The 16,570-nt window shown below is 45.5% G+C and overlaps 1 protein-coding gene across 1 annotated transcript in view; it reads left to right on the top strand.

The window, feature by feature from the left end:
• Positions 1-16,570, top strand: part of LOC130291615 (cytochrome P450 2B1-like) — a 66,450-nt gene that overhangs the window by 19,456 nt on the left and 30,424 nt on the right. The window contains exons 2-4 of the mRNA XM_056540578.1: positions 4,725-4,887; positions 7,272-7,421; positions 12,469-12,629. Of these exons, the coding sequence (XP_056396553.1) occupies positions 4,725-4,887; positions 7,272-7,421; positions 12,469-12,629 (474 nt within the window). The remainder of the gene's footprint in view (positions 1-4,724; positions 4,888-7,271; positions 7,422-12,468; positions 12,630-16,570) is intronic.

Raw genomic sequence — 16,570 nt, 5'->3', positions numbered from 1 at the left:
GTGTCTGGGTCCTCGGTCTCAACTTCCTCATAACCCTCCAGCTCCTCAGGCTGCTCCTGCTCCTCCTCTCCTGTCCGAAGACTAGAAACACCGGCCATCTCATCCAACCTAAACTGTGCTGCGCTCTGCCCCTCATCATCCTCCTCCTCCTCCAGTTCAGCCCCCACAGGGCTCATGTAGCCTTGAGATGTAGGCGCAATGTCTCCATTGGCGTGACCAGCCATGGTTTCAATCATTTGTTGTAGGAAATGTAGGAGTGGAATTACGTTGTTCATGGCGTAATCCAGGCGACTCACAAATAATGTGGCTTCCTCAAAGGGCCTCAGCAAACGGCAGGTGTCACGTATGAGCTGCCACTGGTTCACATTGAAGTTACACAGGGGAGTACTCTTATCTGCTTAGATCATCAAGAAATCGGTGATGGCTTTTCTTTGTTCGTATAGTTTGTCCAATATATGGAGGGTGGAATTCCAACGTGTGGCAACGTCACAAATAAGACTATGTTGTGGGATACCGTTCTGATGCTGCAGCTAAAGGAAGGTGTGCTTGACGGTGTACGAGTGGCTGAAGTGCATGCACAGTTTCCTTGCCATTTTCAGGATTTTTTGCAAATGGGGTGAAGACTTGAGGAAGTGCTTGACAACCAGATTCAACACGTGTGCCATGCAGGGCGCATGTTTCACACTTCCTTGTCACAGCGAGGACACGATGTTCTTCCCATTGTCGGTCACCATCGGTCCCATTTCCAGATTTCGTGGAGTAAGCCATACTCGGATTTCTTTACGAATTAACTTTAGCAGTTCCTCCCCTGTGTGACTCCGTTCGCCAAGGCAAACCATGTGAAGAACAGCTTGACACCGCCGTGCCCTACACACATGGTACGATGAAGGGCCACCGAGATTTGGACGTGCAGTGGAGGCCGAGGACTCGGTGGAGGATGAGAAGGCGGCGTTGCACGCTGTAACAGGACCAACTGCCTGGGAGCGAGAGCGTGGAGGAGAAAGCGGTGTGACCTGTCCAAGTTGCTGTTGTGGCTGTGCAGGAACCACATTTACCCAGTGGGCCGTAAAAGACAAGTATTGTCCCTGCCCGTAGTTACAGCTCCACACATCGGCGCTGCTGTGCACTTTTGAACACACCGACAGGCTCAAGGACTGGCCCACCTTCTCTTGTACAAACTTATGTAGGGCTGGTACTGCCTTCTTTGCAAACAAATGACGGCTTGGGACTCTCCACCTCGGCTCGGCACAAGCCATCAATTCTCTGAAAGGTGCAGAGTCCACCACTTGAAAAGGGAGGGACTGCAACACCAGCAACTTGGACAGGAGCACATTCAACTTCTGCACCTTTGGATGAGTGGGCGCATACTGTTGTCTCTTGGACATGGCTTCGCCGATGGATTGTTGGCGGAATGGCTGACTAAAAGCGGGAGAAGCAGGAGCGACAGAAGGAGGGTTTGACACACAGCTCCCTTCGGCTGAGGTGGTGGAGCCTTGGCTGGATGAAGGAGTGAGCGTATGGCCACTGGGTGATGCAGCAGGCTGGACCACTACATCGGAGCCACGGTTCTCCCAGGCCGCTTTATGGTGGCGAAGCATGTGTTGACGCAGGGCCGTGGTGCCGACATTGGGACCCTGGCCACGCTTCACCTTCTGCCGGTAGATCTTGCATGTGGCTACGTGAACCTCCTCCGGATGCCTTATGAAAAACTTCCACACCGCTGAGTAGCTGATTTTCCCACCCGCAGTCCGCACTAATTGACTGCTACTGGTGCCGTCTCCAGGAACCCCTGTTCCACTACCTCCCGGAAAGGTAGGCTGCCGCGAATCAGGTGGTCTCCCCCGGGCAGGTTTGGCTCCTGAATTTCCACTCCTGCCACCACGCTGACTGCCAACCGTGCTACTGCCTTGCTGCCTCTAGGGCTGGCTGAAGGAGGGAGCGGCTGGCCACTGGGTGATGCAGTAGGCCTGACCACTACATCGAAGCCATGGTTCTCCCAGGCCACTTTATGGTGACAAAGCATGTGTTGATGCAGGGCTGTGGTGCCACCATTGCTACCCTGTCCACGCTTCACCTTCTGCCAACATATCTTGCATGCAGCTATGTGAACCTCCTCTGGATGCTTGATGAAAAACTGCCACACCGCCGAGTAGCTGATTTTCCCACCAACAGTCTGCACTAATTGACTGCTACTGCCGCCGTCTGCAGGAACCCCTGTTCTACTACCTCCCGGAAAGGTAGGCTGCCGCGAAGCAGGTGGTCTTCCCCAGGCACGTTTGGCTCCAGAATTTCCACTTCTGCCATCACGCTGACTGCCAACCATGCTACCGCCTTGCTGGCTCAGCTGCTGCATCACGGCAACCTGCAACTCTCTTCTCCTGATGATGATGAAGCCAATTCTGCACCCGGCTCCCAATTGCGATCGGCTTCATCATCATCAACAATTGTGTGCATGTGACTGATGTCCTTCTCAGGTTCCCCAACAGTGTCTGCTTCAGGACCCTGAACACTTGCAACACCGCCTCCCACGTCACTCTCCGCATCACTACTTGGCCGCCTAGCAGAGCAAGCGGCGCATGTCTCCTCCCCTTCTTGGCTGTCCAGTAGCTGCTGACTGTCCTCTATTGGATCGTCCTCAGTAAATAGTGGAGCTGAACCCACAGCATAATATACTTCTCTAGGAGAGGGAACAGCATAGGACAAAGGCAATGGGAGGACAGGGACTGCTCCCGGGCCGTGCCAACTGAGGGTTGTGTCTGAGGAACCCACCGACTGTTGACTGGGGGGGGTCAGATGTCACTTGTGATGATGTGGATGAGCGTGTTAACCAATCAATGACGGCAGATGGGTTGCTGGTGGAGACACGACCGCTGGCTGATAACAGGAGCTCAGGCCTCTTGCTGCGACTCCTGCTGCCACTTGCCCCAAGTCTGCTGCCAACTCTACCTGAAGTATTTAGGCCTCTGCCACTCCTCTGTGCACGTCCTGGCACTTCTCTGCCTGACATACTTAGTGCATTTATGAGGGTATTATAATACGCTACACTACTCTTTAAACAGTATTTGTCTAGAACAGCAGCAGGTGATTACTTACGGCTGTCCTTGAACAGTATGTAGGCTCTTTACAGATTAACAGGTACGAGATGGTACACTACTTGGATGTACATATGCGGTCTGCACTCATGAGGGCAGTTATATATGCATAACTATACGCAGAAAAAATTATAAAAAAAAAAAAAAAAACAGCCGGTGAATAGTATTGTTTGGACTTGCACAGTATGTAGCCCCTTGACAGATTAACAGGTACAAAATGGTACAAATGCACTACAGTCCACTGAAAAATCCCGTATTTCTGAACAGCAGCAGGACCCAACAATGCAGCACCACAAAAAAAAAAAATCCAGGGATTAAACCCTAAATTGCACTCTGTCACACAATTCTGAGCAGCAGATGATTTGTGGAGCAAAAAAAAAAACTCAATTGGGCTGAAAAATGAGGACATGATAAGATGGTTGATAAAGTTCAGGCAGCTTGGAGATCTGTATGAGGCAGCTGACAGCTATCTGCCCCTCTCTGCTGCAATGCTCAATAACGTGAATAGGAGGTTTAGCAATCAATGATCCTTCTCAGTGTAACAGCACAGCACTCTGCACTCCTGCCTTTCCCTAATGCTGATGTGACTAGCAGTTGCAGTGTAACGCTGTGGTATGAGCTATTCACACACACACAGTCCCGTCCTCTCCATCTGAGTGCATAGATGAAATGAAGTGAGGCAAGATGGCCGCCGATTATATAGGGCTGTGACATCACAGGGGTCAGTGAACACTGATAGGCTGCATCTCACATGTGGTTCTGGGTCAGCCCGCCTACCTTCATTCCCGCCGCTGTTTCCCACCCTCCCATAATCCCCTGCCCCATGTACTCACACGTGGATCCGCCATCTTAGGTCCCCAAAAGCCTGGAACGCTGTAAAATGGAGTTTAATGAAGCGATTCGTGCGATAGAATCGCGGCGATATTTGCATTCATTGCAAATCGAATTTTTCATGAAATTCGTAACGAATTCGGGTTCGTCGACTTCGATTCGCTCATCTCTATTTACAATTGTTGGCTAGAGCTTCCAGCAGCGGTAAAAACACTGTGATCATCCAATGGCAGAACCTACAAAGAGGGAGCGTCCAAAAGTGTACAAGCCCTTTAATACAAGCTTTCTTCGCAATGGACTAAACCAATGCAATTAATGAGGAAATGTTGGGGCGTTATGACTTGAACACTGCATTGCACTCTCATTTTGGCATTGTATGACACTATTGTGTGGACACTATGGTGGTAATATTACTTTAAACAATTTTACTGTGGCCATGTTGTCAATTGTCAAGGGCTTCCATAGGCCTTCATCAAGCCATGGTAGAAAAAATATAATTTCAAATAATTCATTACATTTGGGGTCAAGTAGAATCTTTGACTTGTTAGAAGGGTCCCATGACAATAAACATGCAACAAGGCTTCTCCCTGCTGGGACCATCAAGAATGGGCTGTAATCTGTGAGGAAACTTGGCAGTATGTGTTTAGTTTCCCTGCAGCGCCACCACTGGGAATATTGATTATTACACTGTGTTAATTCAAATCAGAGTCTTTTATGTTTAAAGCGGGAAAGAACAGGACAAGAGATGTGTATGAGAATACTGTGATCTGTGTAACAGATTTGTCTGCTCTCCTTTTAAAGCTCAGTAAGAAGTATGGACCCGTCTACACGCTGTATATAGGCCCAAAGCCTGCTGTGGTGCTCTGTGGATTCCAAGCTGTGAAAGAAGCCCTTGTGGACAATGGGGACAAGTTTAGTGGACGAGCAGAGTTCCCGATAGTAGATCTAACCAGCAAAGGATACGGTCAGTCACTGCTTGGAAATGGTGAAACTGTAAAAAATTAATATATAAATTTATGACAATATTGCTACAGTAAAATTCCTTCATTTCAACATTTTAAAATCCTGTCAGGTCTTCCAGCCCTTAAAGGGGTAGTCCAGTGGTGAAAAACTTATCCCCTATCCTAAGGATAGGGGATAAGTTTGAGATCGCGGGGGGTCCGACCGCTGGGGCCCCCTGCGATCTCTCTGTACGGGGCCCCGACTCTCGGCCCAGATAGCGGGTGTCGACCCCCGCACGAAGTGGCGGCCGACACGCCCCCTCAATACATCTCAATGGCAGAGACGGAGATTGCCGAAGGCAGCGCTTCGGCTCTGCCATAGACTTGTATTGAGGGGGCGTGTCGGCCGCCGCCTCGTGCGAAGGTCGACACGCCCCCTTCCCGCAGGCTGTCGGGGCTCCGTACAGGAGATCGCAGGGGGCCCCAGCGGTCGGACCCCCCCGCGATCTGCAACTTATCCCCTATCCTTAGGATAGGGGATAAGTTGCTCACCACTGGACTACCCCTTTAAAGGGGCTTCTGTGCAAAAACATTTTATCACCTATCCAAAGGATAGGGGATAAGATGTCTGATCGCGGGGGGCCCGCTGCTGAGATCCCCCCGTGATCTCGCTGCAGCACCCGCATTCTATGCGGGTGCTGAATCTCCAGTTTCTGATGCCACGCCCCCTCCATTCATGTCACGTCCCTAGTCCGGGAAGTTTCCAAAACTGGAGATTCAGAATGCGGGTGCTGCAGGGAGATCGCGGGGGGTCTCAGCAGCAGGACCCCCGCGATCAGACATCTTATCCCCTGTCCTTTGGATAGGAGATAATATGTTTTTGCCCGGAATACCCCTTCAAATCCATCGCAGAACTATTATATAATGTGGATGTCACAAAGCCAGTAAACTGAGCAGGGACAGGAAATCCATCTCAATAAAACCATAGTAGTTTATTTTATTGGGGTTACTGTCCTTTTGCCACTAAAGTTCCCGTATATTTTTAGTTTTGCTGAAAAGGGTGAAGGAAGGAGGAGTAGTAATTGGTCATGTCTTATGTCATTCTAGCCTATGTCCGGTATATGTAATCCCAGCTTATATCTCAACGCAACTGATGACAACTTACATCAGTTGTTTAGCATCAGGCGTCCATTGTTTCTGAATGCCGGATGGGGAATGCAGCAAGATGCGTTTCACTGTCCGGTGCCGGGCTGGGGAGCCCAACCATCCGGTGTCCAAACTGAGACGGGATCTGATCAATTCTTTGATCAGTTTCCCTCCGGCGCATTTTCTACAGAAAAGATACCGGACATATATAATTCTAACCTAAGCATGTCATGTTACTTGCATGGCAAATAAAGGGGACTGTAGAGAAGTGATGTATTTATGTGACTTGTTTTGAAGTAAATGGAGTTAAAGAAAAGTATGGAAACTTTTTGAAAGTATTGAGATATATAATGTGTGTATGTTTTTTTATTTTTTTTTATTTATATTATAATGTCCCAAATAATCCAGAATATTAACAATATTTTATATTCTGGCTCTTATTAGGCCCCTATGATACCAGATTAAATCAGTTTTAGTTATGTTAAATATTATCAAGTTAAATGGATACTCCGGTGGCAGGCAAACAATTTTTTTCAAATCAACTGGTGCCAGAAACAGATTTGTAAATTACTTCTACAAAAAAAAATCTTAATCCTTTCCGTACTTATCAGCTGCTGTATGCTTCAGAAGAAGTTGTATTTCTTTCTGGAGTTGTTTTCTGTCTGACCACAGTGCTCTCTGCTGACACCTCTGTCGGTATCAGGAACTCTCCAGAGTACAAGCAAATCCCCATAGCAAACCTCTCCTGCTCTGGACAGTTCCAGATATGGACAGAGGTGTCAGCAGAAAGCACTGTGGTCAAATGGAAAAGAACTCTAGAAAGAAATACAACTTCCTTGCACCAGGTGATTTAAAAAAAATATATATTTTCTACCTGAGTACCCCTTTAATTATGTTATTAATTATGAAATTAAATGGGTATTCCCCGGCTCCCATTCCAGCACCTTCTGGTCTCCTGCTGGTCACCACTTAGGACCAGCCAATCACTGGCCACAGTGATTGGTTAAGTGGGCAGGTCCTGCTCTAATGTCTCATCTCTGAAGCAGCAACATGCAGTGACCAGTGGGAGACCAGAAGGTGCTGGAATAGGAGCGGCGGGGCACCCAGATAGGTAAGTATAATTCGTTATCTGTATTTACTGTTCATTTAGCCGTATACCAATAAATGTTTGACACTGTAATACCCCTTCAGTTCAAAGCCTAAACTTATGTGGCCCTGTCACTATGTCACCATAATATTATGTTTTACAAATATTCACCAGGCATTGCATTCAGTAATGGAGAACGCTGGAAAGAATTGAGGAGGTTTTCGCTCAGCACTCTACGTAATTTTGGAATGGGAAAACGAAGCATTGAGGAGCGGATTCAAGAAGAGATTCAGTGTCTGCTAGATGTTTTTCAAGAAAAAAATGGTTGGTTTCAGAGATGACACTGACTCTCATATCTATCTATCTCATATCTATCTCATATCTATCTATCTATCTATCTATCTATCTATCTATCTATATCATATCTATCTCATATCTATCTATCTATCATCTATCTATCTATTATCTATCTATCTATCTCATATCTATCTATCTATCTATCTATCTATCTATCTCATATCTATCTATCTCATATCTATCTATCTCATATCTATCTATCTATCATCTATCTATCTATTATCTATCTATCTATCTCTCATATCTATCTATCTCATATCTATCTCATATCTATCTATCTCATATCTATCTAATATCTATCTATTATCTATCTATCTATCTCATATTTATCTTTTGTCTATCAATTGTGATAGCCAACCAAATATTTCAGTGTTTCCCAACCGGGGTGCCTCCAGCTGTTGCCTAAGGCTGTCCGGGCATGTTGGGAGTTGTAGTTTTGAAACAGCTAGAGGCACCCGGTGAATATAACTCCCTGCCCAGGGGACGACTTACAAGGCCAGCGGGGGACACTTTCTAACTTGAAGGGGTTCTCCAATAAAAAAATAAACATTTTTTTTTTTTCATATCAACTGGCTCCAGAAAGTTAAACAGATTTGTAAATGACTTCTATTTAAAAAAATCTTAATCCTTCCAGTACTTATCAGCTGCTGAAGTTGAGTTGTTCTTTTCTGTCTGACAACAGTGCTCTCTGCTGACACCTCTGTCTGTCTCAGGAACTCTGCAGAGTAGGAGCAAATCCCCATAGCAAACCTCGAAAGCTCTAAACAGTTCCTGAGAAAGACAGAGGTGTCCGCAGAGAGCACTGTTGTCAGACAGAAATTAACAACTCAATTTCAGCAGCTGATAAGTACTGGAAGGATTAAGATTTTTTTTATAGAAGTCATTTAAAAATCTATTTAACTTTCTGGAGCCAGTTGATATCAAAAAAATAAAATAAAATAAAATGTTTTTTTATCGGAATACCCCTTTAATATCCTTACATCCCTGTGGGAATGAACGTTTCCTGGGGATGGTGAGGAAGAAGATTTTACCATATATAATGTGTTGCCACATGTTATATATGGTGAAATATAATGACAGGTTCCCTTTAAAGGGGCACTCCGGTGGCAAACTTTTTTTTTTTTAATAAACTGGTGCCAGAAATGATTTGTAAATTACTTTCTATTAAAAAATCTTAATCATTCACTACTTATTAGCTGCTGAATACTACAGGGGAAATTATTTTCTTGCTCTCTGCTGACATCACGAGCACAGTGCTCTCTGCTAACACCTTTGTCCATTTTAAGAACTATCCAGAGTAGGAGAAAATCCCCATAGAAAACATATGCTGCTCTGGACAGTTCCTAAAATGGACAGAGATGTCAGCAGAGAGCACTGTGCTCGTGATGTCAGCAGAGAGCGCTGTGTTCCAAAAATAAAAACATTTTCTCTATAGTATTCAGCAGCTAATAAGTACTGGAAGGATTAAGGACCATTTTAGCCTTAAGGACCAGAGCGTTTTTTGCACATCTGAGCACTGTCAATTTAAACATTAATAACTCTAAAATGCTTTTAGTTATCATTCTGATTCCGAGAATGTTTTTTCGTGACATATTCTACTTTAACATAGTGGTAAATTTTTGTGGTAACTTGCATCCTTTCTTGGTGAAAAATCCTCAAATTTGATGAAAAATTAGAAAATTTTGTATTTTTCTAACTTTGAAGCTTTCTGCTTGTAAGGAAAATGGATATTCCAAATAATTTTTGGATTCACATATACAATATGTCTACTTTATGTTTGCATCATAAAATTGTCGAGTTTTTACTTTTGGAAGACACCAGAGGGCTTCAAAGTTCAGCAGCAATTTTCAAATTTTTCACAAAATTTTCAAACTCACTATTTTTCAGGGACCAGTTCAGGTTTGAAGTGGATTTGAAGGGTCTTCATATTAGAAATACCCCACAAATGACCCCATTATAAAAACTGCACCCCCCACAGTATTCAAAATGACATTCAGTAAGTGTTTTAACCCTTTAGGTGTTTCACAGGAATAGGAGCAAAGTGAAGGAGAAAATTCACATTTCACAATCTTCATTTTTTACACTCGTATGTTCTTGTAGACCCAATTTTTGAATTTTTACAAGGGGTAAAAGGAGAAAATGTATACTTATTTTTGTAACCCAATTTCTCTCGAGTAAGCACATACCTCATATGTAAAGTGTTCGGCGGGCGCAGTAGAGGGCTCAGAAGCAAAGGAGCGACAAGGGGATTTTGGAGACTACGTTTTTCTGAAATGATTTTTGGGGGGCATGTTGCATTTAGGAAGCCCCTATGGTGCCAAAAAAAATGCATGGCATACTATTTAGGAAACTAGACCCCTTGAGGAACGTAACAAGGAATTAAGCAAGCCTTAATACCCCACAGGTGTTTCACGACTTTTGCATATGTAAAAAAAAAAATTCACTAAAATGTGTGTCTCCCCCCAAATTTCACATTTTTGCAAGGGTTAATAGCAGAAAATACCCCCCAAAATTTGTAACCCCATCTCTTCTGAGTATGGAGGTACCCCATAAGTTGACCTGAAGTGCACTATGGGCGAACTACAATGCTCAGAAGAGAAGGAGTCATATTTGGCTTTTTGAGAGCAAATTTTGCTCGGGGGGCATGTCGCATTTAGGAAGCCCCTATGGTGCCAGGACAGCAAAAAAAAAAAAAAAAAAAAAAAAAACACGGCATACCATTTTGGAAACTAGATCCCTTGAGGAACGTAACAAGGGGTACAGTGAGCATTTACCCCCCACTGGTGTTTGACAGATCTTTAGAACAGTGGGCTGTACAAAAGTTTTCATTTTCATGGACCACTGTTCCAAAGATCTGTCAGACACCTGTGGGGTGTAAATTCTCACTGCACCCCTCATTACATTCCGTGAGGGTTCTAGTTTCTGAAATGGGGTCACATGTGTATTTTTTTTTTTGCGTTTGTCAAAACCGCTGTAACAATCAGCCACCCCTGTGCAAATCACCTCAAATGTACATGGTGCACTCTCCCTTCTGAGCCTTGTTGTGCGCCCCCAGAGCACTTTGCACCCACATATGGAGTATCTCCTTAGTCGGGAGAAATTGCGTTACAAATTTTGGGGGGCTTTTTTCCCTTTTACCTCTTGTGAAATTGAAAAGTATAGGGCAACATCAGCATGTTATTGTAAAAAATTTTTTTTTTTTTCACTAACATTCTGGTGTAGACCCCAACATTTCCTTTTCATGATGGGTTAAAGGAGAAATATCCCCCCCCCACAAACCTTGTAACACAATTTCTCCCGAGTACGGCAATACCCCATATGTGTCCCTAAACTGTTGCCTTGAAATACGACAGGGCTCCAAAGTGAGAGAGCGCCATGCGCATTTGAGGCCTAAATTAGGGACTTGCATAGGGGTGGACATAGGGGTATTTTACGCCAGTGATTCCCAAACAGGGTGCCTCCAGCTGTTGCAAAACTCCCAGCATGCCTGGACAGTCAATGGCTGTCCGGCAATACTGGGAGTTGTTGCTTTGCAACAGCTGGAGGCTCTATTTTGGAAACAGTGGTGTACCAGACGTTTTTCATTTTTATTGGGGAGGGGGGCTGTGTAGGGGTATGTGTATATGTAGTGTTTTTAACTTTTTATTTTATTTTGTGGTAGTGTAGTGTAGTGTTTTTAGGGTACAGTCACACAGGCGGGGGATTACAGTTTCCCAGTGCAAAATTTGCTGCATCTCAAAATTGCAGCGAGAAACCAACTGTAAAACCCTCGCCCATGTGAATGTACCCTGTTCATTCCAGGGGGAGGGGGGGGTTGCGCCAGCTGTTGCAAGACCACAACTCCCAGCATGCATGGTCTGTTAGTGCATGCTGGGAGTTATAGTTTTGCAACAGCTGGAGGCACACAGGTTAGGAAACACTGAGTTAGAAACAGACAATGTTTTCCAACCAGTGTGTCTCCAGTTGTTGCAAAACTACAACTCTCAACATATACTGACTGTCAAGGCATGCTGGGAGTTGTAGTTCGGAAACATCTGAAGAGCCAGATGTTGCTGAACTAAAAATCCCAGCATGCCTGGACAGTCAGTGCATGCTGGGAGTTGTAGTTTTGCAATAGCTGGAAAAGCACAGATTGGAGACCATTCTACAATGGTCTCCAAACTGGGGCCCTCCAGAAGTTGCAAAACTACAACTCCCAGCATGCCCAGACAGCCAAAGGCCAAGGCATGCTGGGAGTTGTAGTTTTCAGACTCCTAGAAGCAGCAGTGAAGGTCTTCACTGCTGCCTCTGAGGACCATGTACTCACCTGCCGGCCCCGTCGCTGCTCCTCCACGTGGCCGGTCCCGGCCACTGCTCCAGGTAAGGCCGCCGGTCCCCACGTGTTCCCCCCCCCCCCCCATGCCGCAGGTCCCCATGAGCCCCCGCAGCCATCTTCCCCTGTTCTGCCCGACTTCCAGGAGCGGGCAGTGCGGGGGATCTGAACTTTGACCCCAGGTCACTTTGATTGGTCCACAGGGACCAATCACAGCGATCGCTGACCAGGACCATCAATGATGGTCCTGGGGGGTGAAGCAGAAGTTGTCTCCTGCTGGAAACAGTGGGACTTCTGCTGGTTAACCCGTGCGATGCTGCGCAGCGCCGGGTTAACTGTATGCCTTTTATAAACGACAGGGTGCGCGAACGCACTGCACAACCCGCCGTTTATAAAGGGCAGTCTGCGGGAAGGGGTTAATAGAAGTAATTTACAAATCTGTTTAACTTTCTGGCACCAGTTGATTTAAAAAAAAAAAAAAAAACGTTTTGCACCGGAGTACCCCTTTAAGTACCCCATATCAGTTCTCCTGCATGTCGTCTATGTGTTACTATTTCTTACCCATATACAGTACGCCATGCCACTTATACACCATACGCATCAATGTTGCCTGCTGAATAAAATAATAGAACTGGACAGGAACAAAATCCAAATTTACCCAAGGAGACTAACATTTTGGATCACTGTACCTTTCTACTGAAGGTTCCCTCTTTAGCCCAGCGTTTCTTCTCCGCCGCTCCATCTCTAACGTCATCTGTTCTGTCATCTTTGGAGAAAGATTTGAGTACACGGACCCCAAGCTACAGACGCTGCTAGACCTTGTCGCTGAGAATCTCAGAAGGGTGGACAACATTTGGGTTCAGGTAAAAATATAAAATATACAAAGTGTCCCAGATAATGTCAACCGGACAGTCCTGCTTCCCAGGGGTCAAGTCCTGGCAAAAAATAAAGTGTGGGAACTCCACACTTAAAGGGGGTACTAGACATCTTATACCCTATCCAAAGGATAGGGGATAAGATGTCTGATTGCGAGGGTCCCGCCGCTGGGGACCCCCACGTTCTTCCTGCTGCACCCGGCATTCGTTTAGAGCGTTGGGATGACGTCACAACCCCTCAATGCAAATTTATGGGAGGGGGCATTACTGTGACATCACGAGCCTCTGCACCACATCGCCAGTCATCCAGCACGGAGCGAAGCTCGCTCCATGCATCCGATGTCTGGGGTGCCGCAGCAGAGATCGTGGGGGTCCCAGCAGCAGGACCCCCGCGATCAGACATCTTATCCCCTATACTTTGGATAGGAGATAAGATGTCTAGGGGCGGAGTACCCCTTTAAGGGCTGGTCCTGCTAATGGGAACTGCGTTCCTGCTGTGGAAAAAGTGCAGGAACTCCGTTCCCATGAGTCCCTACAGGACTTGAGCCCTGCTGCTCCCCCTGAACATATTCCATGTGTCTTTCCATACTGACACACAGTGACTGACTACTTCAATACAAACCTATATAGCAGTGGTCTCCAACCTGCGGACCTCCAGATGTTGCAAAACTACAACTCCCAGCATGCCCGGACAGCCGTTGGCTGTCCGGGTATGCTGGGAGTTGTAGTTTCGCATTATCTGGAGGTCCGCAGGTTGGAGACCACTGCTATATAGGAAAAGATTTTATTCATTCTGTGTGGATAAAGAAAGGGGTAAAAAGAGGTCCTCACCTATTCTGTGCCACAAATAATTATAATAAAAATGATCCTAATGTTTTACGATAGAAGGATTTTTGGTTCTTTCAGGCACCAGGGTCTAGGTGCAATTGTTGCCTCTGCACCCTTCTATACTACTGTCTGGGGCCATATTTTCTATTGTAGCTAAAGCTGCCAGTATTTTTTTTTAATAGGTAAATAAAATTGTCCAATTGTATCTATCCTAAAATACTATGGGGGTGATTCTCAAAGAATTTTGTGACCAAAAAAATCAATTTTGCCCCAAAATTTTCGTGCAAAAAATATCCACCACATTTTCAAAGAGATTTGTGCCGCGGTTTACACTGTTCGTCAGTTTTGTCAAAGTGGGCGTGTCCACGTATATTGTCGGCTTTACATGATATTTTCAAAGGGGTGAGAGTCCGGTTTACATCCAAAATTTCACACCAGATTTTTGATAGTGTAGAAATCACAGAAATGGTTGTAGTTTTATTGTTTTTTGGTTTTTTTTGTTTTGTTTTTCTTTGTTTTTTTTTTTGGGGGGGGGGAAGGTGTTAAGTAATTATAAAAAAATATATATAATAATTGTGGTCGTTGCTACATGACTGAAATGCGTAAAACCCTAATACTAACCTAACAACCAACTGTAACCAATAACCTATCAACCTCAACTAAGCAGTTTGGAGTGTGCCATAACTGCGGCGTAAAGAATATGCCTGGAAAAGAGGGCATACCCTGTGGTAAGTGTGATGGAATGAAAAGAAGGGGGGGCGGGTGGGAGCGAAGAACCCACGGCGTCATTGAAGGGGGGAGAGCCGTGAGTTTTATAGTCATCCCGCTCCTCCCACAATTACAGGCCAGCTGCGCAGGCCTTTCCATTTGTGGTCGTTGCTACATGACTGAAATGCGTAAAACCCTAATACTAACCTAACAACCAACTGTAACCAATAATCTATCAACCTCAACTAAGCAGTTTGGAGTGTGCCATAACTGCGGCGTAAAGAATATGCCTGGAAAAGAGGGCAAAACCCGGATTTAAACAAACATTTGTTTATTGCGGATTACAACACAAGAGACTGGAATGCGCTAGCCATTTCTTTGCGAGGGTTAGGGAAATACTGCATGTAGCATCCGCATTTCCAACATCCTAATTTCATGATTACGTGGATTGGGACCCCGTGCTTAGAATTGGCTGTAGCTGCGCCAATACGGAAGGAGTGACCGGATAATGAAGTCGGGACTCCTCCCAGCGACCCGACCGAAATACGTAAATGTTTGATGAATTGGGAAGTAGTTAGCGGGTTGGACCTGAAATGGAGTAAAAGGTCGTCAGCTGATAGGTTAACACAGGCATTCAACAATTCACGGAGGACTGTGGCAGGACACCCTTTGTGCACGGTGGGGAAAACCGAACAACCACAGTTTGACCCGGTGACGAGGTCTTGGTCTGACTGGGGGACAGCTGGAAATGATCAGAGACATGTGACAGCTGACTGACCTTAGGATAGGGCGCGTTAATGGTCCGAGTTGTACACTCACCCGGTCTGAGAAACCCATAACAGGCAAGGTACATGGCCGCTTTTAATGTGAGGCTATCACGGATACCCAATGGTGTGGAGTCTAACAAGTCGGACAACTGCCTGAACATGTTGCCTGTGATTGGTTGTCTGACGGGGCTGCGAGGGACTTCCTTCTCAAGGATGCCCTTCAGAGCGGATTTCACCAAGCGAGAAGAGAGTATAGAGTAACTACGGGTATTGGTCAAGGATAAATGGTGTTGGATACCGGCTAGATAACTCTTAATAGTATTGTGGGATAAAAGCAGTGTGGAATGGCAAAACCCGACATATGCTAATAGGAAGGGAACTGAAATCTTGTCGCCCTCGGCGTGCTTGGATCTGGATTTGGAAAACGAGTTCCACGCCGTACCATAAATTTTTGCGTATTTGCGGACAAGGCATCTGCTGCAATATACTGGACTCCTTCAACGTGAGCACATATGAAAGTAAATGTATGTAGTAGGGACAGCCAAACTAACCGTCTAGCCAAGCTCATTTATCTATAACATAGCTGACCGTCTAACACCAGGACAGAGAGAGAGTATCCGAAGACGTGACGGATGAGAATTGTATACGTGACTGGACCTAGACAAGTATGTGCCCGGTGACAAGAGCGAAACGTTATACAAGTACCTTAACAACCTAGAACACCCTGAAGAGCATCTTTAGGAATGAGACTACACAGAGAAAGGAGCGCATCGACAACGCAAGCAATCACAACCTGAAAGCTTATCAGGTTCATGAGGTGATTACTTGGACAATAATAATCAACTCTTTAAACCAGGACAGAGGGAAAGTATCCGAAGACGTGTTGGACGAGAATCGTATGCGTAACCGGGCCTAGACGAGTATGCGCCCGGTGACAAGTGCGAAACGTTATACGAGTATCATATCAACCTAGAACACCATGAAGCACATTTTTGGGACATGACTACACATAGAAAGGAGCGCATCGACAACGCAAGCAATCACAACCTGAAAGCGTGTCAAGTTCATGAGGTGATTACTTGGAGAACAATGTACAACACTTTAAACCAGAACAGAGGGAAAGTATGCGAAGACGTGTCGGACGAGAATCGTATGCGTAACCGGGTCTAAACGAGTATGCGCCCGGTGACAAATGCGAAATGTTAAACGAGTACCATATCAACCTAGAACACCATGAAGTACATTTTTGGGACATGACTACACAGAGAAAGGAGCGCGTCGACAACGCAAGCAATCACGACCTGAAAGCGTGTCAGGTTCATGAGGTGATTACTTGGGCAACAATAAGAAACTCTTTAAACCAGGAGAGAGGGAAAGTATGCAAAGACGTGTCGGACGAGAATTATATGCGTAACTGAGTCTAGATAAGTGTGTGCCCAGTGGTAAGTGCGAAAGTTCATACGAGTACCATTACAACCCAAAACATCGTGAATTCCGTTTTTGAGAACGTGACTATATCGTAAAAGAGGTGCACCGACGACACAAGTAAACACAACCTGAAGACGTGTCAGGTTCATGAGGTGATTACTTGGATAATAAAACAAATCTTCTCACCTATGTGTGGCG

This window comes from Hyla sarda, chromosome 9 (assembly GCF_029499605.1).
Source record: "Hyla sarda isolate aHylSar1 chromosome 9, aHylSar1.hap1, whole genome shotgun sequence".
In the NCBI taxonomy this organism is placed as follows: domain Eukaryota; kingdom Metazoa; phylum Chordata; class Amphibia; order Anura; family Hylidae; genus Hyla; species Hyla sarda.
The sequence above is the reverse complement of the archived record's forward strand: the minus strand, read 5'-3'. Positions and strand labels throughout refer to the sequence as shown.